This window comes from Plasmodium inui (genome assembly GCF_000524495.1).
Source record: "Plasmodium inui San Antonio 1 unplaced genomic scaffold supercont1.2, whole genome shotgun sequence".
NCBI lineage: Eukaryota > Apicomplexa > Aconoidasida > Haemosporida > Plasmodiidae > Plasmodium > Plasmodium inui.
Window position 1 is genome coordinate 34,209 of NW_008481836.1, and position 22,840 is coordinate 57,048.

At 38.9% G+C, this 22,840-nt stretch overlaps 9 protein-coding genes across 9 annotated transcripts; 3 read left to right on the plus strand and 6 right to left on the minus strand.

Moving 5' to 3' along the window:
* Positions 1 to 898: 898 nt before the first annotated feature.
* Positions 899 to 1,819, minus strand: C922_00443 (hypothetical protein; the record flags this gene model as incomplete). Its single annotated transcript, XM_008816059.1, has 1 exon — positions 899 to 1,819. The coding sequence occupies one exon, from the start codon at positions 1,817 to 1,819 to the stop codon at positions 899 to 901; it is 921 nt and encodes a 306-aa protein (XP_008814281.1).
* A 2,292-nt stretch (positions 1,820 to 4,111) lies between these two features.
* Positions 4,112 to 5,452, minus strand: C922_00444 (hypothetical protein; the record flags this gene model as incomplete). The annotated part of the gene is made up of 1 exon (XM_008816060.1): positions 4,112 to 5,452. The coding sequence occupies one exon, from the start codon at positions 5,450 to 5,452 to the stop codon at positions 4,112 to 4,114; it is 1,341 nt and encodes a 446-aa protein (XP_008814282.1).
* Positions 5,453 to 6,855: 1,403 nt separating this feature from the next.
* On the plus strand, positions 6,856 to 8,744 carry C922_00445 (hypothetical protein; the record flags this gene model as incomplete). The annotated part of the gene is made up of 2 exons (XM_008816061.1): positions 6,856 to 8,332; positions 8,686 to 8,744. 2 exons carry the CDS (start codon positions 6,856 to 6,858, stop codon positions 8,742 to 8,744), a joined length of 1,536 nt encoding a protein of 511 aa, XP_008814283.1.
* A 549-nt stretch (positions 8,745 to 9,293) lies between these two features.
* On the minus strand, positions 9,294 to 9,896 carry C922_00446 (exosome complex component RRP40; the record flags this gene model as incomplete). The annotated part of the gene is made up of 1 exon (XM_008816062.1): positions 9,294 to 9,896. The coding sequence occupies one exon, from the start codon at positions 9,894 to 9,896 to the stop codon at positions 9,294 to 9,296; it is 603 nt and encodes a 200-aa protein (XP_008814284.1).
* Positions 9,897 to 11,012: 1,116 nt separating this feature from the next.
* Positions 11,013 to 13,619, plus strand: C922_00447 (hypothetical protein; the record flags this gene model as incomplete). The annotated part of the gene is made up of 1 exon (XM_008816063.1): positions 11,013 to 13,619. One exon carries the CDS (start codon positions 11,013 to 11,015, stop codon positions 13,617 to 13,619), a length of 2,607 nt encoding a protein of 868 aa, XP_008814285.1.
* A 611-nt stretch (positions 13,620 to 14,230) lies between these two features.
* Positions 14,231 to 15,241, minus strand: C922_00448 (DnaJ like subfamily C member 8; the record flags this gene model as incomplete). Its single annotated transcript, XM_008816064.1, has 1 exon — positions 14,231 to 15,241. The coding sequence occupies one exon, from the start codon at positions 15,239 to 15,241 to the stop codon at positions 14,231 to 14,233; it is 1,011 nt and encodes a 336-aa protein (XP_008814286.1).
* Positions 15,242 to 16,050: 809 nt separating this feature from the next.
* C922_00449 (adenosinetriphosphatase) lies at positions 16,051 to 17,964 on the plus strand (the record flags this gene model as incomplete). Its single annotated transcript, XM_008816065.1, has 1 exon — positions 16,051 to 17,964. The coding sequence occupies one exon, from the start codon at positions 16,051 to 16,053 to the stop codon at positions 17,962 to 17,964; it is 1,914 nt and encodes a 637-aa protein (XP_008814287.1).
* Positions 17,965 to 18,461: 497 nt separating this feature from the next.
* C922_00450 (hypothetical protein) lies at positions 18,462 to 19,904 on the minus strand (the record flags this gene model as incomplete). Its single annotated transcript, XM_008816066.1, has 2 exons — positions 18,462 to 19,048; positions 19,445 to 19,904. The coding sequence occupies 2 exons, from the start codon at positions 19,902 to 19,904 to the stop codon at positions 18,462 to 18,464; spliced, it is 1,047 nt and encodes a 348-aa protein (XP_008814288.1).
* A 1,163-nt stretch (positions 19,905 to 21,067) lies between these two features.
* On the minus strand, positions 21,068 to 21,349 carry C922_00451 (hypothetical protein; the record flags this gene model as incomplete). The annotated part of the gene is made up of 1 exon (XM_008816067.1): positions 21,068 to 21,349. The coding sequence occupies one exon, from the start codon at positions 21,347 to 21,349 to the stop codon at positions 21,068 to 21,070; it is 282 nt and encodes a 93-aa protein (XP_008814289.1).
* Between the last annotated feature and the right edge of the window lie 1,491 nt (positions 21,350 to 22,840).

The following is a 22,840-nucleotide window of genomic DNA, read 5'->3' on the forward strand; positions in this document are numbered from 1 at the left end:
CCGGTTTGCTCACACAAGTGACGCGCTCCATAACAGGTACATAGATGTGTGTTAAATTTATGCAGGCATGTATTTATGTGCTTATTACGTATATAATACGTTTCTGCGTGCATAAATTTAACACACATGTGTATACACTATTCTGCTATCTCATCCACACACAGTTCGTACTATTCTTGTTTTTTTCGTTGGCAACAGCTTGGACGAAATACCTGTCGTGAGGGTGTAAAATTGGGGAGAATATGTATCAGCCGGGGTGAACAAGGGGAGGGCACACACAATTTGGAAAAAAAAGGCAGGCATATAAAAATAAATCCATACACATAAGCATATATATACTAACAACTAATGCAACAAACATGTGCGAAAAAAAAAAACAACGGTTGTGCAGAAAAGCACTTGTCTTTCCTTACTTGTAGTCTGATGGTGCTTGCAAAATAAAAAAACTGTCTTTCTTTCTATACGCTTGTGTGGATCTTGGGCGAAAAAAAAAGAAAAAAAGGAAAAAAAAAATTTATTTATATTAGCACTTGCAGTAAGAAACATAACAGTAAAAATCAATCCAAAGTTTGACAAATTAACAAACACAACATGCAAGATTCTAGTGAAAAATAAAAACAAAACAGGAATAGATAGAAGGGCAAACTACTTTATGATTCTCCCCATGAATTGGGTTTCATTCAGTTTAAGCAGCCTCAGAACATCCTTTTTAATTAAAGCACAGAAAAAAAAGAGGATTTTATTTTGCTGATAAGAGGGGAAAAATGTATAAACGCACGTGCTGTGTGACGTGCATGTACATATATACACAACATATGCATAGCTTTAAATTTAAATCAAAATTTGTATTTCATTCATTTCGACGGAATGGAAGAATTGCGAAACTTGCTTATCAGAACTACAATCTTTTCGTTATAATTACTTGATAATTTCTGACATGAACAAACAACTTCCCATAATGCGGAAATTTATTGATCAAAACTGTGTTATCATTTTTTTCATTATACTTGTATATAATCGTATGATTTGTTGACTTGTCTGAATTAATTTGGACGATTTTGTTTTTTGTGAATTTTTCTAAAAACTCCACCAAATCCTCCGTAACACAACTAAAATGAATGTTGTTAAAATATACGTACGTTACTAGGTGCTCGATTTCTTCCAGTTTGACGTTTAACGGGTTAATTGAATATTTATTTATATTTTCAATAATTTCGACGGGGGCATCGTCACTATGGCTGCTCCTTTCATCCATGTCAATCTTACGTATATTTCCGCGCTTCCCATGACCATTATTCACATCATATTTCATACCATTCGGATGGTACCCTACATTTCCGTTTTCTCCCCCTGCTTTCATCGCACTGTTATTTCTAAAACGTGTACCTTGCTCAGGAGCGCTGTCAGGTTTCAAGTGGGTTCCACCACTGCTATTTGTTCTTTCTCCTCCCTGCTCATGTTCCTTCTTTTCTTTTCCCTTTTCAACTAATTCCACATCCTCTTCTTCCTCATCCTCGTCGCTTGATATATCTTCATCGTCGCTACTCATCCAGTCGTATCTTTTTTTCTTTTTATTATTTCTATTATTTCCATTCTCGGTGACAGTTTCGTCACCACCTACAGCCATGCTGGATGCATCATTTTTTTCCTCCTCTTGATTCACCTCCTCGTCCTCTTTTTCCAAATCATCCCATTCCTGCTCTTCCAAGTTGTTTAGGCAGTCTAAATCAATTTCTTCTGAATCGTCATATAATTCCTCGATCCATTTTTTTTTCTTTTTTTCTTTTTGGGCTCCACCAAGTTTCCTTTTTCCTAACATTTTCTAATTTGTTCATTCAAAACATTGTCATGCAAGTGCATATGTGTATAGGTGTTCTTCGCGACTGCGCGTACACTATATGTGGGGGGCACGCGTGGGCAAAAAGGCGTATGTGCCCATCCACATGCAAAGCAACAAACGTGAATTAATTCATCGTTTGGCACAAAAGTGCTGGCATGTACTTAGTGTTACTAATTTATAAAAAATGAGAAAAGACCTAAGGGAACTTCTTAAAAGTAGGATATCGTGCTGAATTATTCATGGATTAAAAAAATAGCCAAGGTAAAACGAAAACGGATTTATTTTAATGGTGATATAATCGCATGGGGTGGGGGCAGAACTACAAGTATGCGCTTTGTTCGCAATGTAATATATTACGTACGTAGTGGTTGTTATGTGTTTTTCCTATACGTGTTTAATAAACATATAACGGCCGTTATTTCTGCGTATAATGTTGAAAAGGCTCTATTTTTAAGTATGGACTTGTCGATATCTAAAAAAAAAGATGATCATGCAAATATAGTTACCTTAATTGTTCTCTGATACTTCGAATATTTCACGTCCCTTGCCTATTTTTTGCGTATTTTATTGTTATTTTTTTTTTTTTTTTTTTTTTTTCCTCGTTAAATGGTACAAAATGCAAACCCCATTTCTTTCACGCATATGGGTAAAAGCATACACGAGAGTGGCTTATGTTCGAAGAATCAAAACAGTGCCGTAGTTGCATAATTTATAAATACAATAATTTAAAATGAAATATTAAAAACAATGTCGTGATATATATATAAACGCGTTCAATGCATTCAATTTGTCGTATTTAAAAAAAAAAAATTTATTATGTACCTCTTTTTTTAAACGTGCATTTTGCGTTCTGCATTTTTCTTCTAACTACCTCCTTTTCGCGGAACGTCACGGATGATGGATCCACGCATTACGTGTTCGCAAAAAAAATATGAAAAAAGCCACCATGTGGTTATTATGCGGCATGTTGAAAAAATAAAGAACTTTATTTTCCTTTCAACTGATGGAACCATTCGAATGCTTCATTTTGTAACGCGCTTATTAATACATTTTAGCTTTTTCTTCCTGTCTCTTCATTCTTTCCTTTTCATTTTTTTCATATTTCTTTCCTTTTTTAATAGATAACCACCGATTTGATCAGTACAAAAGGGTGATCAGATTAACTGCCTATTCTATTCAGTCATTCCGACGTTTAGGACGGTTATTTTCCCCATCCTTTGTGATCAACAATTGTATACGTAACAAATAACGTGGTTCTTATCGCCGTCCTACATTCTGATAAAGAAAAACAGGGCGCTGTTATTACCTTGTTAAGGTCCCAAACGGATTCCCCGACTACGCGTCGTTTTTTTTTTTTTTTCGCCAATCGAACGGTCAATTGTTGTTTCTTTTGTACGTATTCGTTGAATTAGAAGAACTTACGTAAACAGTCAGACGAATATAGAGCGACCTCAAATCGGTGCAGTATTCGCGGCGTAAAGGAAAAAATGAGACATCCACAAAACTTCACACTGAGCGTTCGATATACCCTTTTTTTTTTTTGCGGTTCTCGAATGGGGATAGATAAAATATAAAAAATGTAAAAAAAGTACCTATTCAAACAAAAAAAAAAAAAAAAAGCATTTAATTTAAAATAACACACAAACAAATGTTGGACACACGGAGGTAGACGAGATGCCGTGTTTTATGCCATCGTTTAATGTACTTGTTCGCATTTATGCGCGCATATATTCATGGCTTCGTGGGGCTATGGAAACTCTTCCACGCTGTATCCTTCAAATGGGATCCCCATTAGGACGGGACTGTCCACTTTTTCATCATTCCTCAAACGCATACGAGAAAAAATCTGGGCGCCCCTGATTGAATAAATCTGTTCATTATGATGAAGAGAGCTGACGTTGCAATGCTCTTCGTGACAACATATGCCGCGGGAAAGGCGCATAATTTACTCCAATTTCTGCGCCATTGTGGCCCCATCCAATACAAAAATTTACCACGTAACACTACATCGTGGCTGGCTTCTTTATACCACTGCTTATGCACATCCAGGCGGATGCAAACGTTTCCCCTTAAGGAATTATGTTTATAAGCGCGTCTAACTCGGTCAAGATGTCCTTTTTTGTTCTTTACCTTCTTTCCTCGCTAATTTTATTCTTTGAGTACAAAAAGTTATGACACCTTTCCTTTTCTTCTAACTTTAAATGTGTTAAAAAAATTACAAAAAAAAAAAAGAAAGAAAGAATAAGGAGTGGGGGAAACCACACGGGTACACTAAAAAAAGCCTCTCTTCCTATAACCCGGATAGCACTCATCATATGTGTCCTTAAAAACGTTTCCAGTTAGGCTTTTCTTATTACTCTCATTTTCGGTTTTACTCTTCCCTTTATCGGGCAATTTTCCAGAATAGAACAAGTTTATGTTATCGCCCTTATCCAGTTGTGTCTCTTTATTTTCGTCTTTTCTGTGTTGTTCCTCATTGCGTTGCTTCGTCTTCACATCACTGGCATCTGAGCTGGCACCATCATTATCAGTACCATCACCATTATCATAATCATCACCATTATCATAATCATCACCATTATCATAATCATCAGAATCATCATCATTAGCATCATCACCGTCCTTCTTCTTATTCTTCTTCTCCTCCTCGTCTGCGCTGCTTCTCAGATGGTTGTCCCTAACATTCGCACCACCCGTCGCAGTGGCTGTGCTGTTCGTCCCTTTGGCGTCATCGCTAACCGCATCCCCATCGTTCTTAAAAATGTCAATGTCGTCGTCGTCCTCCTGGCCAATCGCATAATTCTGTTCCTGCTGAAAAAAGCTAGTTGTTAGTGGTCTCTTTGGCAATCTTTCACTTTTTTTTTTTTTCTTATTTTCCATGTGCCATTTAAAGCATACGTCAATTTCGTCCAAAACGGAGGCTTTCAAATGGTACGTATAATTGACCTTAACGTCTTCTACCTTGTATATATACCTGATAGGCACGTCATTTTTTTCCACCTCCATATTGATGTTGTACTTATAATTAACGGAGTAAATATTTTTGTTGTAATTTTTAAATTTCATGTTATTTATTATGCTGTCATAAATGTTGTGTATTTTTTTTTTAAAATGTATATGATGTGGATGTTCATACAGAAAAAAATATTTAAAAATGTGCCTCGATTCGTCGTTGGAAAAAGATGGTATTTTGTTGGATATCCGACCATCACTCGTTTTATTTCCTTTTAATTTTTCCTTCTCTGAGCTTATCTTATCAATTAATTTGTTTCTTACTTTGTTTAAAAGTAAGTAGTCAAGCCCTTTAACCAAATGGGTATGTTCCGTATCTCCTCCCATGAATTTCGACTCATCAATTGTGTTATTCGCATTGTCATATAGCACACTTGCATCCTTAACATCTTTTACGATTCCTTTTCTCCTTTCTTCTGCTCTGTCTCTATATTTTTGTTCTTCCTTTTCTTCACTTTTTTTTTTTTTGGTTAAATATTTCTGTTTTCTCTTCAACTTCTTCTGCTCCTTCAGCAACAAGTTGTTTTCCCTTTCCTTCTTTTCCTTTTCGTAGTTGTCAAAGATGAGGCGGAAGTCGCTGTTTGTTAGTTCGCCCGACATTGTGCTCGCAGAGGGGGGGGGTCCGAAGGGTCGTGTGGTGAGGCGGTGAAGTGGTGAAGAGCTGAAGTGGACGATTCGCTTAGCTGCGTAAAAAGTTGTCAATTTACAAAATGCCCATCAGACTTCATTACATTGGAATGCCTCCCCCTCCGACGACCAAACAGAGTTTTTCTGATAACCCCCCGCGTGATCACTTACGTTTGTGTTCTCCCCACACGCCTGCCAATTCGAACTTCTTGCGCTCCCCTCTACTTGGTATGAAGTGTCAAAATGTGGATCTCATATCGGGATTCGCGTGCATCTGTGCATGTGCAGCGCAGATTTCCGAAAACGGGGTCCCCAATCAGGCGGTTACTCTTTCGCCAAACAGACATAGGTGCAGAAACGCATAATGGCCAACTAAGTAGACATTGTATGTACGTCTGGTGGGCTACACCGCAGCATCGGCCTCGAACTTCCGCTAACCCTTCAGCAAGGGGAAATCACCCCAAATCACGAACAAATTGTAGAAATTAACGATGCGGGAAAAGGAACACTGCCCAAACGCCTTGTATGTAATAACTCCGCATACTCCGAGGGAAGAACATGAAACCCCCTTTGCCTTCATATCATTGCGCTGCTGAAATATTTGATTAAAATGTAAATATAACTCACAAAATAGGGTCAAATGAAGATTCCATATTTTGGCAAACTTTCACATTTAAAAATGTACATACGCACATAACATACGGAAAGGGACATATATATACTCATTACATTAACGTGGATACGGATGGCGGCGAATTGCTTCTGCTGAACGAATTTTTTCTTTTTTGACCAGCGATTTATACACGGTCATATGCCCAACCCCTAATTACTCGGCGAAATTAATATGGTGCTACGCCTCGCACGTATTCATTGTACATCTCCTAGTGACTTTTTTTTCTTCTTCTTTTTTTTTCTTGTTTATGGGATAAAATTAAATTCAATTTTTCCACCCCAAAAGTCCCCATTCGTGCCCTTTTCAATTTTAAAGCCATTTACTTGATAAGTCGGCCCACCTTTGTACAACACCTTAGGGGCATATTTCTCATCATGCATTAACTTGACCCTCTACTTCTCACGGCCTGCAGTTGGAGACCACAAAAGGGGGTAGGCGATCGCATGTAAGCTACACGAAGGCTGTGTGTACTAATGGTTACCCGCATGTTTTCCCATATGAATATCGCCCTGTGGCCAGAAGCAGCTTCATAAAAACACTGAAAAGTGTAACATGACCGTTATTGTAAAGAGGAAGCCCTGAAAAAAGACCCCCAAAGGAAAGTAGCCCTAAAACGACCCATAGAAACCATTTAGGGAAAAACAAGAAAAAACCTGAAAAAAAAAAGAAAAAAAAAACGGTGTGAAATGACCCCTCGACCAATATGAAAGATAGAAGTGCGACAAACCAGCAGGGCGATTATGAACCGAATAATGACAACCCGGATGAGTCGACATACAACCACGACGATGTTTCTTCTGCAGCTGACGAGCTACATGAAAGAAATGGCGCCACAAATGATAACGTGTCAAGTGGCAACTTTGGTGAGCACCCCCCCAATTATGATGGTGGCCCGAACGCTGACACCAGCAAGTTGAATTCCCCCAATGGGCACGCCGAGGGGAGCAATGAACCGAATATCGAAACAGACGCGAATAATGAAAATGTCAGTAAGGACGTAGCGGATGCGAGAAACCAATATGACAGCCCAAACAGTGCAGGCATCCCAACTGGGGGTGCGATCAACCAAATGAACAACGCCATGTACAACCCCATTATGCAATACAACATGCAGAACAGCATGCAGAACAATATGCAGAACAATATGCAAAACAACAAAATGATGATGAATGGTGGAAAAAACTTGCAGGGGAAATTCCCAATGAATATGAACCCACCCATGAACATGTTTCAGAACAGTAATGACATGATGACGAATCCATTACGCATGCCAATGTTTCCAGGGCAACCAAACCCTATGTTATTTAATAATCCTATGCACTACATGAACAGTAAAGCCTATTTGAAGCACCTGAAATATAATAAAGTCATTACAGCCGACCCGAGCATACCTCCAAATGAAACTTTGTACCTAAAAAACTTAAACGACAGAATTAAAATAGACGAAATGAAAAAAAGTTTAAAAGATTTATTTAAGCAGTATGGTGTAATCGAAGACCTGGTAGTTATGAAGTCATTTTGGAGAAAAGGACAAGCATGGATTGTGTATGATACCGTCGAAAGCTCAACGAAAGCGCTAAATGCCCTACAAGGATTTGTACTTTTTGGAAAAATCATGCAGATAAATTATTCACATAACAAAAGTGATGTGCATTCAAAGAGAGATGGTACCTTTGTCGAAAGATCCAAAGCACCCAAGAAACCAAAACAGATCCTCGAGAGAGAACGCAAGCAGAAAGAAATATTCGAAATGATGCAGAGAAATTATATAGAAATGCAAATGAATAATTTCCGAATTATGCAGAATAACGAATTAGAAAAAAGAAAAAAAATTGACTTAAGTCAAATGGATAAACAAGATCTAATTGCTAAGGCTCAGGCGAAGGCCTACGAGGAAAAGAACAAACAAAAAAATGAAGACTTTACAAAAAATAACAATAATATGTACCAGCCACCTCCTCCTTACTACCCAATGAATGCATTTGCTCCCATGCAAAATAATATCGTTGTGGCGTGCAAAATTCTGTTTGTTGAAAATGTCGTGGAGAATGTAAACACCCAAGAGTTCAATGATTTGTTTAAAAAGTTTTCCGGCTTTGTCGAGGCCAGAATTATTCCCCAGAGGAACGTCGCCTTCGTGGATTACTCCGATGAGGCGGCAGCAACGTCTGCGATGAAAGGTAGGCCCGAGGGACGACGGATGCTCTGGGTCGCCGCGAGGTTCCCCGAGCCATGTTGTTAAACATCTGTTCTCGTATCTACGTGCGTGGCAGCATTTTTGCACATTCAAAAAAAAAAAAAAGACGAAGCAATGTTCAACTGTTACATTCATTTAAAGCGCAATTAATACGTAAAAAAAAAGAAAGAAGCAACTCGGATGCGTATAACATATAGTTGGAAAGGAAGCAATTGCCGGCATATGTTGCAAGTCCGCTTCGAATGTCAATTATGTGTCCCCGCGCTGAGCGCCACCTCACGCGCATTCAACAATTATCTCATTTTTGCACTTCCACCCCTCTCTTCCCATTTGCAGCTTTGCAAAATTATGAGCTCCAGGGATCGCGGCTAAAAATCTCCTACGCCAAGAGATAAGGCGGCCAACGGGGTATATACCCCCCAGCGGGTGATTCCCCCTGTGCCTTTGTGTACGACTTTGTGTACACCTTCGCATACGCCTTTGCCTGCCGTTTTCTTCTTTTTTTTAAGTCTCCCTTTTTCCTAAGTTGTAAATAGATTTCCACAGCACGTCCATCTGAAAAATGAAAGAATTCAAAAATTTTTTTATAAGGTTGAAAAAAAATGCACAATGCTAATGTTCCATTCTGGAAAAAATAAAGCACAGCAGATGTGTCCGAAACACGCCGAGAAAGGATAACCCACCTGTGCTTTGGTCTTCCCAAATGAGTATCTCAATGCGATGTGTATCATGTTGGTTTCGCGGGGGTCGTCCGTTTTAACCCAGACCCTGAGAGGAAAATGCGAAAATGAGGACGTGTTAACGAGATGCGGGGGTTATGCATATTCGTCAATTTTTATGGGGTGTGCGTCCAAATGAGCGCAGGCGCCCCGAACAGAACATAGCCGCATAGAAGCGCATAAAGCCGCATACCCCCCCAATGCAGCATATGGAACTTGTTCTACTCACCGCCCGTTGTGACCAACCGCCACTTCATAACTGACGTCTGTCCCAATCAAATCCAAAATGTAACACTTGTCGCCAATTAAACTTCTGGCGTAGGAAATGCTAACGGGGAACATATACCCATCCACCAGTTCGCCCAAGTAATTCTCATAATTGATCCACGACTTCACATCAGACGAATTGATACAGCTAGCCACGACGCTGTTATTATCCAAATTGATTTTCTCCAGAATCATATATAGTAGTGTACCATTGGTCAAATTTGGGAAACTACTCTTAGTAGCGTATTTAAAACTTTCAATTTTGTGTATGATGCATTCACAATTACAGTTAATGTCCATCTGATAGTAATCCAATTTTTTCGACTTCACTATACCTATAACCAGGTCGCCTACCTTGGGCATGTATTTATAACTTGTGTTCATAATATCGTACTTATAGGGATAATATGGCGCCTTTAATAAAATGCCTGAACATTTACTTCGGTACAAGTTGTCACTTTCCACGTCATGCACTTGTTCCAAGTTGTGTTCATTTATTCTCTTAACTTTGTCTTTCTCCATCTGAAGGTAATCCCCACTTATGATGACCCCATCTTCCATTGCGCCTCTGTGTCTTTGCTAAAAAGGAGTTTCTATACAATGCAGGCAAGATTCGAAAGGGTATCCAAACATGTCAGCAACGTGTGCCCCAACGCGCGTGTGCCTTCCTTGTCGCGTTTTGAATTCTGCTTGGGCTATAAGATTTTTCGATAAAAAAAAAAAAATAAATAAAGTACTTCTTTTCCTTTTTTTCACCACCATTCCAGTGACTACACTTCTTATTTGGGAAAACAAAATAATTAATTTGGCCAAAGCAGACCAGCAGGAAAGTAGCGAACACGAAGTAGGAATTTTTTCGAAAAGGTAAAAATTCATGCGTCAAAATTGACGCTGACAAAAACGGGCGTTGCAACCTGCGGGGGGGAGAAGGAGCAGGATTCAAAATTGAGAAGCAGAGCGGTTCGCATAAATGCGGAGATTGCCATACGGTCCTTGTTAAAAAATACCTTTACCCCACGCCGTTGCTTCGGTACATATCACGTAGAGTGTATTACATATATAAGTAGCTACTTTATCGCCCCTTTTTCGCGCCTCTTTTTTTTCTCAAAATTGAAATAAAATTGCTCTCCCAATTTTTGTGAAAAAATATATTTTAAATTTTGCAAACATCGATGTTTCTCCAAAAGGAATAAAAAAAAAAAAAGGAAAAAAGGCCCCGAAAGTAGTTTTATATGTCATTTTTGCAGCACTTTTGGCCCAGTTACCCACCGCAGAAGTATATACAATGTTGTGGTTAAAGAAAAAAAAAATCTAAGCGGAAAATCACAAATTATACCAAAAGATGGACCAGAAGAAATAGTTCCCCTTTCTTTTCAATAAAAATAAGAACTACGCAGTTGCAGCAGAAGTGGGAAGGGAGCCCCTTTCGACGCTGCTGGGAGTATACGCATCAGGAAGATATATGTGATCTACAACTATACCTATCTTTTTTTTTTCCTTCTTTGCCTAGCAATTGTACGTAGGACGGGGGAGGCATCTCCCAGGCACGGTCGAAACATGTGGCTGAATTGATCAGCGAGGCAGCGAGTCGACAAGGAACAACCCCTGGATGACGCTCTGCTGCTGCTCTCACCCCACACTTCTCTCATACGTACACAATTTGGCAGCGTGGACAAAATGACGGATAAAGTGTGCCGCATGGTGGAAAACATGGTATACGAGTTTAATGACCTGAAGAGAAAGGAGTTATTCACAGACAAGGAAATCATAACAATTGCAAACAAAAGGAGGAACCATGAGTACACAATTAACAGCTCATCGTGCATACTGCTCAACTTCATTTTATACATCGAATTCGAAATGAACTTGGAAAAAATAAGAGAAAAAAGAAAATTGAAAAAAAAAAATGATATGCTGAATGAAATTAATGAATATAACAGATTGCTAAAAAGTCAATACGAGGAATATACAAATTTGAAGGCAAAAATAGAAAGTGAAAAATGCCCCAGAAGGAGCAAGTCATTGAGGAAGTTACTAAATAAAAATGAACACAGCATTAACTCTTGTAAGAGGAACATTTTAAAAGTGGAAAATAAATTACAAATACTGATACGATATAGCTTATCAGATTATTCACTTGTAAAAAGAATAATTAACATCTTCCAAACGTGCCTGAGGAAACATCATAATAACATAGAAATATGGTTACACTATTTCAACTTCTGCTACGTAAAGCACAAAATGCAAAATTTGGAAAGTGCCATATTGAACAGCCTAAAGTATCATATAAAAAATGAACTCATATGGGTCTTCTACCTACACTATTTCTATAACATAAGAAAAAATATTCAATACACGAGGAAGCTATACATAAGGGCTATTTTATTCATCCCCAAGAGTTTATCCCTCAACGTTTTATACTTCAACATAGAATTTGACATATTCTACAAACTGCTAACAAATTTTAAGCAGAAAGTAGACAATTCTTCTAATGAGCATTTTAACCAATTCGTTGACTTTTGCAAAAGTAGTGCAAAGGAACAAGACACCAATGATACTTCAGCTAACGAAACCAATGAAGACATACTTAAACGTGATATTGATCAGGGGGATAACAAAACTGTTAAGGATGAGGATAAATATGGCTTAGATGTAATAATCTTCCTGGGGAACAAATATTTGAAAACTTTTCAAAATGAGAAGAGCCATCTTTACATTTTGATTTTCCTACTTTTAAATGTTTACTTAAAAATGGAAAAAAAAAAATGGATAAAGAATTATGTTCTTCGATTCGACAATTTTAAGGACCTAATCTTTAACTCCATCGATAGGCACAAGAAGGATCAGCCCTGCTTTTTCTACTACCTCTTTGTGTCCAAATGTGTTGCATCAGCACATTGTGACCTTTCCGAGGACAAAGATTTCCTGCTTTTAAAAAATTCGTTTTACCAAAATCACGGCGAAGAATTCCAGCTGGAAGAATACTTCGACGTGGCAGAAGTAACCCATCTGTTACGTGAACTGATGGACACCTTCCACAATGATCTTATGATTTACTTCTTCTGTCTCCTACTTGGGAATCTATTCAAGGTGTTCGTAGAGTACACTAACGTAGAGGATGTCTTCACCATCGACATCTGCGCTGGAGCACAATTGCCACTGTTAACACACCCTGAAAGTTCCCTCCATCAGGATTCCAAAACGGAGGGAAACCAGGCCAATACGCAACCCAAACTGGACAAACAAGCAGAACAACAAGGCAACAACGACGATGTGGAGAAAAAAAAAAATATCCTCTTCCACATGAACAAACCAAGCTTGACAAACCATGAAGAATTACAGATTTTCCAATTTTTAAAGGACGAAATTTTTCTGTGCGGTTCGTATAACTTTAAACAAGTTAATGAAGAATACCTGAAAGAGAAGGATAGCAGCACGTACCATTTTTTGCAGAAGCTGAACTTTGTGGCCTATGTTTGCCTCTTTGAAAATAGACACTCATATATAAGTAAGAATAATTTCATTTACAATTATGAGCAAACCAACAAAAATAGCGACATCCTTTCATCCATTTTGTTCTTCTTCCTATTCGATGCAAAAAAAGTTGAAGCGGGTGATATGGCCAAGAAGAGACACCATTTGGAGCAACCCGATCAAGTGAATGAAGCGGAAGGTGGTCTTAGAAAAAGGCGGAAGAAAGGGTTCGCCCTCCTTGGTGCGGAGCTCCAGCGCCTCGCCCAAACCTCCCGCAAACGGGGACAACCAAAGGATGTTAACAGTGTTTACGAAAGTGATAGCGATAACATGAGTGGCGAGGAAAGCAGCGAGGAGAGCGGCGAAATAAGCAGCGAAGTAATCAGCGAAGGTGGCAGCGGAGGTAACAGCAAAGGTGACAGTCAAAGAGACGCCGACCATGATGAGCAGCGCAACCCCGACGAAGGAAAAGGAAGCACTAATGAAGGGGATGACCCAATCGAACTGAGCTCTCAACCCACACGAGAAAACGAAGGAGCCAAACAGAAAATTTCCATCATTGATGAACTGCTTTCTTTACTGAGCAAAGAAGTGGACGTCTTTGTGAAAGTAACCATTTTGAACTGTGTCCTAAAATTAATTATATTTTTAAACAATAACCAATTGAAGCGCCATTTCAGCGCGACCATCTCGGAGGAGTATGAAAAGGTAAGGAAAACTCCTCCTCAAAAAAGCTTCCTCAAAGTGGAACTAACCAATTTGACCCATTTATATAAAAAGGCGTACACCGATGAGTCCGCCGAGGTGTAACCAAATTTGTGCATTTTTTTTTCTCTCCTTTTTTAAATTCGGAATTATTACTCCCCCTGTGTGGATAAAATTCCCCTCGTCATATTTGTCCCCAATTTTTTTATGTTACAAAAAAAAGTGAAAAAAATTTTGATAAACTCTCCTTCCCATTTGAAATTGCATACAATGAAAAATGTGTACACCGTCATCGCCGTCTTCCTACCTCTGTGCTCATTGAGGAAGCTTAAAAATGCGCCTTGCACATTTTTTTCCTAAGTGGAACGGTTCATGCGAATAATACAAGTCAGACAATGTCGCCAGTTGCGCCAAAGCTCATGAGCGAAATGGCTAAATAGATTAAGTTACTACTCCAAGGAGGGAAGAAATACGCCAAGCGATGTACACACCGGGAAATGTCATAAAAACGAATATGTCCTAATTTACAAAAAAAAAAAAAAAAAAAAAAATTCTCCATTTGTATCATACTAGCCAACATTGGGACTACCCCTATGCAACTGTAACAAACGCGAATCGCACAAGTATGACCTATATATGTAGACCGGTTGAACACACTTGTTCGTAACGACAAGTTGATTGGAGGGGAAACCCTACTGAGAGGAACAGACACTACATTAGGTCTTTCTCCTCTTCTTGTTCCCATCGTTCTCTACCCGATTCGTGGTGAGAATCCTCTTCAGTTTTTCCTTTTCCTCTTCCGTTCGCTCTTCCTTCTTTTTCCCCACATTTTTATATATATGGAATTCTTTCTCCGTTTTTAAATTATCCTTTTTGTAATTCTTCCAGTTATTTACTCTTTCATCTCTCCCCTCAATCCACAATTTTCTTTCCTCTTCTTTTTTCTGCTCCTCCTTTATTTTTTCTTCTTCCTTTTCTTTAGCATATTGCAAATTGGCTTGCTTACATTTCTGTGCATATTCCATTTTCTCCTTCTGCACTTTTAGAAGATTTTCACATTCTTCATTAATGAGCAGTTGCACTTCCTTACTAATTTCATACTCCTCTTCGTTTTTGTTTAAATATTCGTTCAATTCATTTTTTATTTTTTTTAAATTTAATTTTTTTATAATATTCTTCTTAGCTGTCTCGTAAACACTCTTGTATTGTTCCTTAATGTCGTCTCTTTTCAGTTCTTCATAAGCCTTATTTAAAATGTGAAACGCCTCATTGGCTTTCTCAATTTTACATTTATCTGGATGGATAAGCACAGACAGCCGTCTATACTTGCTCTTAATCTTTTCCATGTTGATATCTTCATGTATATCAAATATTTCAAATGGTGAGCTATTTTTATTTGCTAATAATCTATCTATTTCACTTTGTGCATCCCCCTTATTTAATCTTTTTCCTTCTTCTTGCTTTTCCATAGTGGAGGAAATATTTTCGATGTCTTTCAAAAAATCGTCAAACATTTCGTTCAGTGCGTCCTCACCTAGCTCGTCCGCTTCCTCCTGCGCGATCTCCTCATGGTTCACCTGCACCGCACTAGATGTGTTATTGTCGCTTGGGTTCATATTTGGTTCCACGCCTTTTTCCCCACGTGGACCACGGTCACTTCTACCCTTATCACTCACATCATCTTCGCCCCCCTGCAGATTGGCTTCTCCATTTGTCGATTCCTTCATTTTGCTTGTTTGCAAATTACATCCATCTACCGGAGTGTATATTTATGAACACCTCAGATGGGAAAAATTAAAAAAAAAAAAAGAACCAGCCTCCCTACCAACAGATTTGGTCTGCCTCACCACAGAGGAAAAAAAAAAGAAAAAAATACTTACATTTAGGCTATACTGGCTAGTCCGTTTGGCATTCACCCGTGGGGTCCACCAAATAAAGGGGCTCTATTTTTTTATATGCCTACCCCCAAATGGGGCTTAGACTAAAATATATGTGAAATGTATGAATTGCAATTCGGTATGGAGCTTCTTTGTATGCCTACGCCCCTCTGTTCGCGCCCCCTTCAGGGTGAAAGATAAGAATGTTAAAAAAAGCAGCGCCCCCCCTAAAAAAGGAACATTCTTTTAATCGCGAAAGCTGTGGGATATTTTCCCATTCACATGTGCATTTACTTGCTTTAACATCTAAGCACGCGAACCCGTTTATGGTTAGCTAAACATTCGCACAAGGTGCGAACACATAATTTTTTTTTCCCCCTTCTCTGTGCCCTTTGAATTGGTGCGTTGGGAAGAGGACGGACGCAAACCCGAGGGGTGCTCTCCGCAGATGCGAGAAATCAAATGTCAAATGGGACAATAAAACGCCTACATATGTATGGTTCCATACGTATGTTCATACGTCTGCAATATATATGTTTTCTTAAACACGTGCGCACGCATCGCGACTTTCCGTTTGTGTGAAATGAGCCCGTCGAGATAGTACCCCCTAAATGCCTCTCGCCTGCCCTCTTCTTTCGTAAAAAGCAATTTTAAAAAAAATGCTCAGTTTAGTTGTCCCCCCGCGGAAACACTGTTGCAGCGGATTCACGAAATCGTTTTTGCTCAGCCAGGTAAACTTGAAGCGTTCCACATTTACCTCCAGAAGTGGCAAGCGTTTTTTTTTCTTGCGAAGGGGCTCGACCGACCTTTGTGCACATAAAAGCGGAGTCCCCATTTGGGATTCTAAGAACGCTTCCTACACGTCGACCGCAGGTGGCATTAACGAGGGGGCCACATTCAGCGGGGGCTCGCAGGATGAGCGCAGAGTAGGTGCGGGAGCTGCCTGTGGAGAAGTCCCCCTCAGGGAGATCCCCCCGGAGGAGCTTACCCCAGAGCAGCGTAACGCCGAGCAGCGTAACCCCTCGCCTCAACTAAGCGAACACACGTCGAAAGTAGCCCCACTAAAGCCGCAACCTGGGGAGGATGCAGAACCCCTTCTCTGCAAAGACGAAGACGGAGGCGGAATCAGCATAGAAGAGGCAGAAGAAATTGACAGAGACGCAAAGAGAAGCCTTCTAGAAGTGTTCAAATACAAGCAATTCACAGATGTGCAAAAGATAATATACGAAAATGTTATAAGGAAAAAAAAAACAAATGACCTACTCGTTCAGGCAAAAACCGGGACAGGGAAAACTATCTCCTACCTACTTCTAGCAATAAATGACATCGAAAGGAACAGAATTATGAGTGTCCACACACTTATAATAGTGCCCACGAGAGAACTGGCAAATCAAATTTATAACGAAGCAAAGCTGCTTTTAACCTTTAAAAATAATATCAACGTGTTAACCCTAATTGGAGGAATAAAAAGAAGAGAAGATCAAATAAATCTCAGAAGAATTAAACCAGACATAGTTATCTGCACAGTAGGAAGGCTGCTAGATCACTTTGAATGTACATACTTATTTAACACCCTGTTTGATAATTTGAAGATGCTGATTATTGATGAAGCAGACCAGCTACTAAGTTTGGGATACGAAAATGATATCAACAGAATACTAACATATTTGCCCAAGAAGAGGCGAAACTTCCTCTTCTCAGCAACGTTAAGGCATAATATAGAAGAAATAAGAAAGAAAATGTGCAAGCCGGACTATCTCTTCCTCAACTGTGTAAAGGACCCCTCAAAGCACACGAACGAACAGCTAAAGCAGTATGTCATTTTTCACAAAGCAGTTGACACGACGGTTATCCTGTACAATCTGCTGATGGAGCATATGAGATTAAATCAGTTCACGTACAAAATATTAGTGTTCTTCCCAACTGCTAGAGCTACATGCTTTTATGCAAATTTTTTTAAAACTCAGCTAAAAATTGCCGTTTACGAAATTCACAGAAAAAAAGAACCCGCTCAAAGACAAATAACAGCTAATCGATTTACTGTAGAATCGGTGGGAATCTTATTCACCTCAGATATAAGCTCTAGAGGAATTAACTATCCTGATGTAACCCTAATTATTCAAGTAAATTGTGCCATTTCGAGGGAGCAATATATACATCGCGTTGGCAGAACCGCCAGAAGCAACAAAGAAGGAACGGGCATTCTACTACTCAATGAAGCAGATGAATTGTTCTATCAACAAATAAAAGATCTAAATATTGAGGTGTTAAATCCAAATGATTATTTATTAAAAAATGTTAACGTCTCGAATTATCTGAGCAGTTGGATGTCCAATACGCAGCTCCTTTACTTGGCTTATGCGTACTATTCTTCGCTCCTCCGATTTTACAAAACGAAATTTGCTACTCTTAAGCTATCGGATGATGAAATCATTGACGTCGTTAATAATACCCTGCTTTCCACCGGCCTCGTAGAGCAGCCCTACATTTCGAGCAAGCTGGCCATAACGTTAAATATGCAAAATAACGCCAGGCTCAAAATTAGGAAAGACATCGACGACTTGCTGCTGTAGAGAGGCCACATCTGCGTTCTGTGTGAGGTTGAGATAAACCCACAAGAAGGAGAATTAGAATGCATACCTTAAGTCGAGCGGTACCATTGAAAATAGAGTTAAATGGTTGCGAATTGCCACATGTCAGCTGATATGGGAAGAAGTTCTGCGCTGACTACGCATTTGGATGGGGAGAAGCGTAATAAGTCATTCGCTTTCCCCCTGGTAAATTACGCTCAAAAAAAAAAAAAAAAAAAATTTCACAAGAGTAAAAAATAGGAGTGGCCAAAAAGGGATGACACGCGATGCTCGACCACGCCGCGCTCACAACAGACGTTAAATCAAATTTTAGCTAGCCCCATGGGGCTCCACATTTCGCGTATCTCTAGCCACAATGGTGAAGCAAAAAAGGGAAGTTCTTTTTTTTGTCTGGATCCCTTTTTCTGTCCTATATGATCATCAACGATTGTATATTTTACCCCCCCTTCGTAACTACCCACCTACACACACATTTCCCCCTAATACGTATAAATAACATTCCTCTCGATGAAAAAATACTTCTCCACCTTATCGTCGTAACATATGCCATTAAACTGACAGCCGTCCGTGAAAATGGTGTTTATTACTTCCCCGTTGGAATCTATTTCGAGAAGTTTCCCCCTTTTTTGGCAACCACTTAAATCTTTGAGCAGCACAACAAAGTTCGTATTATCCGTGCAAATGAACAAAGGGGAGTAGCAACCATCTATCTGTAGAAAGTGACACTTAATGTAAGAATTTCCTCTACTAATTAATCTCACAATTCTATTTTCTTTCGTCAAACAGACGTATATATCATTCGCCGTACCCTTCTCATATACACATAGGTTATGTGCGTACGACATGTTTGGAATATCTATGGACATCATCGTTTCTATGTCTTTATTTACATAGAACAAGTTACACTTATTTTCTTCATTGATGTTTCCCGAATCGATAATGTATAGGATGTTCCTTTTTTTATCATAAACCAAATTGTTCACTCCGTGGAAATGCTGATCTTCGTACTCGTCTGTGTACAACTCCATTTCTTTCTTCTTGTTTATCACCATCAGCCCGCGGGTCACTTCAGCATTGGGGGAAGGAGGGGGGTTCACATTTGCCAAATGGGATTGCAAAAAAAAAAAAAAAAAAAAAAAAGGAAAAGAAAAAGAAAAATGGAGCATATTAGTGGAGAAAAATGCTATACATATTACACCAACAAGGTGTTAAACATATAAAATCTGAGCAGCTATTGAACCGTACCCCAGGGTCACAAATTACTCTAAATGTTAATCTCCACATACGGGACATGGTGCGTATAATGCAATAAGCACGTTAATTAACTGCCCTTTTGGGAGATGCTTCTCCCTATGTAAAGGGCACATAGTACCCTTTGGCACTGTCTGACGATATTCTACATTGACATATATTCTGCGTCACTACATTGTATGATGCTACTTTTTTTTTTTTTTTTTATTACTAGGGTCGAAAACGTAGAAGTTGTAATCGTTGTCCGCACACAAGCATTCCGCTTCAACATCAGTGCTATGATATTTTTCTCGCTCTGCGTTCTGAGCATTCGTTTTTTTTCTTCCATTTCGTACATCTTCCCCGCTTTGATCACTTTGACCATTTTCTCCGCTGTCGCTGCCACCTTCATCTGTGGCGTCTCCATCTTCCTCTTCACTTGATGACGACGTCGAAGCTAATTTGTCTCTGCCTTTTCCATCCCTTTTCTGGCTTTCTAATTTATACCTGAAGATTTCTCCCCCAGCTGCAATAACGCACAACGCACCTTCCACGTCTATGCAAGGGGAATACAAATAAGAATCATTTTCGTAGAAAATTTCTATATGTTTTTTTTCTTTTTTTTTTTTTTTCCTCTCTTCGTCTAAATTAAACGGGTAATTGACATTTAATTTGTAATCACAAGTGTCCATTTTTTTTTTTCTCTCTCTCTTTATTGATGCTTATATCGTTTTTTTTTCCATCCCCTATTATTTTTGCTATGCCACTTGTTGACGCTGCGTTGGTAATTGCCCCATCTGTGGAAGTTCTTCAATTTCTTCTTCTCGTTATTCAGCGTGGATATGTCGTTACCATGAGGCTGTTGCGCACTTTAGCGCCTGTGTGTGTGCATTGGGGAATGAAAAAAAAAAAAAAAAAAGAAACAAAAAAACAAACAAAGATAGAAATAAAGCAGAGAAAAAACATGTGCATGAAGATTTGAATAAACAAATATATCCTCAAATAATCAAAGTCTCAACGGCGCAAAACTGTCTTTCGCAGCGCGCCAACTTCCTACAGACCCTTTTCCATGTACCAAGCAAAAGGCCCTCCCCTTTTGCATATCCCCTAGCTGTTCACCTATTTTTATTTGAACATTTGCATTTATTATGCTGGAAATTTACAATCCCACTTGATAACTCAGTTGCAAGAAAGACATAGAAATGAAGATAGGGCAATGAGGAGCTTGTGAACATCCTAAGCCACGCCTCTTTGGCGTCATTCCCTTCTGACTTCGTTGCTCTCCGCCAGAGGTGACATATGCCTACATGTACACCTACACCTGCGTATTAGCATTCACGCACAAGTTAACGCGGCTCAATGCAGAGACAACGCACTGCAATGTTAAAATAGAAAAAAAAAAAAAAAAAAAAAAAAAACTGATACAAAAATTTCACAAATCAAATCAATAGAAGCTTCTTACACCGTTCATTTCGCACATAAACATGTGTGCTCTCGTTCAGGCATATGGTTGATTCCATGATGGCGATGGTCTACATACATCGCTAACATTAGGGGGTTAATAAATATGTGACACAAGGGGGAGTTAGAATTGAGAAGGGTTAAATTTCATAACAAGTGAAAAAAAAAAAAAAATTGAAAATACGAACGGCAGTGCAGGTGGAATATACGCCAAAAGGGACGCACCAAGGGGGGGAGGGGTAGAAAAAAAAAATTCACGTGCACACTTTTACACATCTCAAGTTTCAGCTAATTCATCATCCCATATAAAGCGTAATGAGTAAAATGTAAAAACCGAAGATGGACGCACAGAAAAATAAGTTGAAATGTTATTTAAAAAATTCCCTTAGTGACACTAATTGTTTTTACCTTTCTTGCTTTGCAATTTTATGTGAAAATCGACATCGCTGTATGTTCTTAAGATAAACTTTTTCCTGCGCATGTCTGAATCGGAAAAAGACCTCAGGTCTCCTTTTACGGATTTTTTTCCTTTAACTCTTCTTTTATTCGTTCGAGTGCTTCCCCTATTTTGTTGACTTTCGTTTGGATCTTCCTTGTTACTTAACCCCACGAAGTTGAGTATAGAATCTCTGTGTGCATAATACAAGTACGAGCAAACTGAAATTAGAGTTAGCATTTTGATGCGCCTAAATGTAATTCTCTCAAAATATTTATGTCTATATATATTCGCGCATATGCATATCGGTCGTGAATTCTGCCCCTCCCGTACGTCTCTAAATTAAAAAAATCAAAATCGTGGGGGGGTCATCCGGTGTGCAGTTTTGCCCATGCATTATATCTTATTCTCCCCTGGGCATGGGCGTCGTCATATGGTTATTCTTTACGTTTCTCTTAAATGTAATTAAGTGTACTACTGCTGCAGGAAAATTATTTGAAGAAATCCTGTGCGCCGCTTTTTAAGCATGAATGTGAAGGCTACGGCGGGGGGATGTATTCATTTTGTGCACAATAACAGGCGGCACTATTTTATGTGCAGCGACGTCGCTTGCGGAGGTTATAAAAGCGTACACATATACAACACTCATATGCACACACGCACGCGTATACCTTTAAAATGACTCACAAAAAAGGGGCATTTTTCCACAAACCGTGCGGAACCACTCTGTTAGGCGAAAGTTTTCATATAAATTGAAGAAAAACAAAACAGTTACAAACTCCTTGGGAATTCTTATTATGAAAGAAAAAAAAAGCGAAATGAACTTCACAAATCAGACTCACCAAAAGAGGAAAGTTCACCAAGCCGTGGTTTTAATTTTTTTTAAATTCGACTTGCTAATTGATCATTTCTTTTCTCTCGATATATTGTTCGATAGAGAAGAAGTGAGAAAAAGAAAAAAAAAGTGTCCCCTTCAAACGTTATTCTTAAATTCTTCATTGTTCTGCCGCCTTCTCCTGAAGGGTTAAAGTTAAAAATGACAGAAAAAAAAATCCTCAATTTGTGTGGAATAAAGCCTCAAAGCTTAAAAAAATAAATCGCCTTGTTGCATTTATGCAAAAACGTCATTTGACAAAGTAGCTTCAAAAAGACAGATTTACTGAAGAATGGATATACATAAATATGTGCGTGTAAGAATGAATTTGTGAACATATTTGCAGGTTTTTTTTTCTTACTTCGCAGCAAGCGAAAAAGTCTTCTTAAAAAATTAAAAAAAAAAGTAATGACGCCATCGTCAAAAAAAAAAAAAAAAAACTTCATTTGTTATGTACACGAAAGTTTTTTTTTTTTTTTTAACTTTCTTCCTTTTCGGAGAATAATGCCACATATACAGCTTATTCACTTAGGCCCACACTCGCTGGATCTTGCCCACGCAAGTTGGCTCATGTGTTAATTTGGCCAAAAAGGCAACTCCGCTCGGGAATTGCAAGACAGTGCTGTGTCCCTCCGCAACTTCCGTGCTTTTAATTTGGAAAATAAGGAGGAAAGGAAAGAAAAGTAAGATGTAGCGATAAATGGGGCAACAAATCGGGAAAACAAATGGGCTAAGCAAACGGTCTAAACAAAACAAACGCTCGGGAAAACAATTCCATGCACACAATTTACCCGCCTTTCAAACAAACCTTGCCTACACAAATTTTACCCCCCTTTGAGGAAAACCGCCGCGTCCTG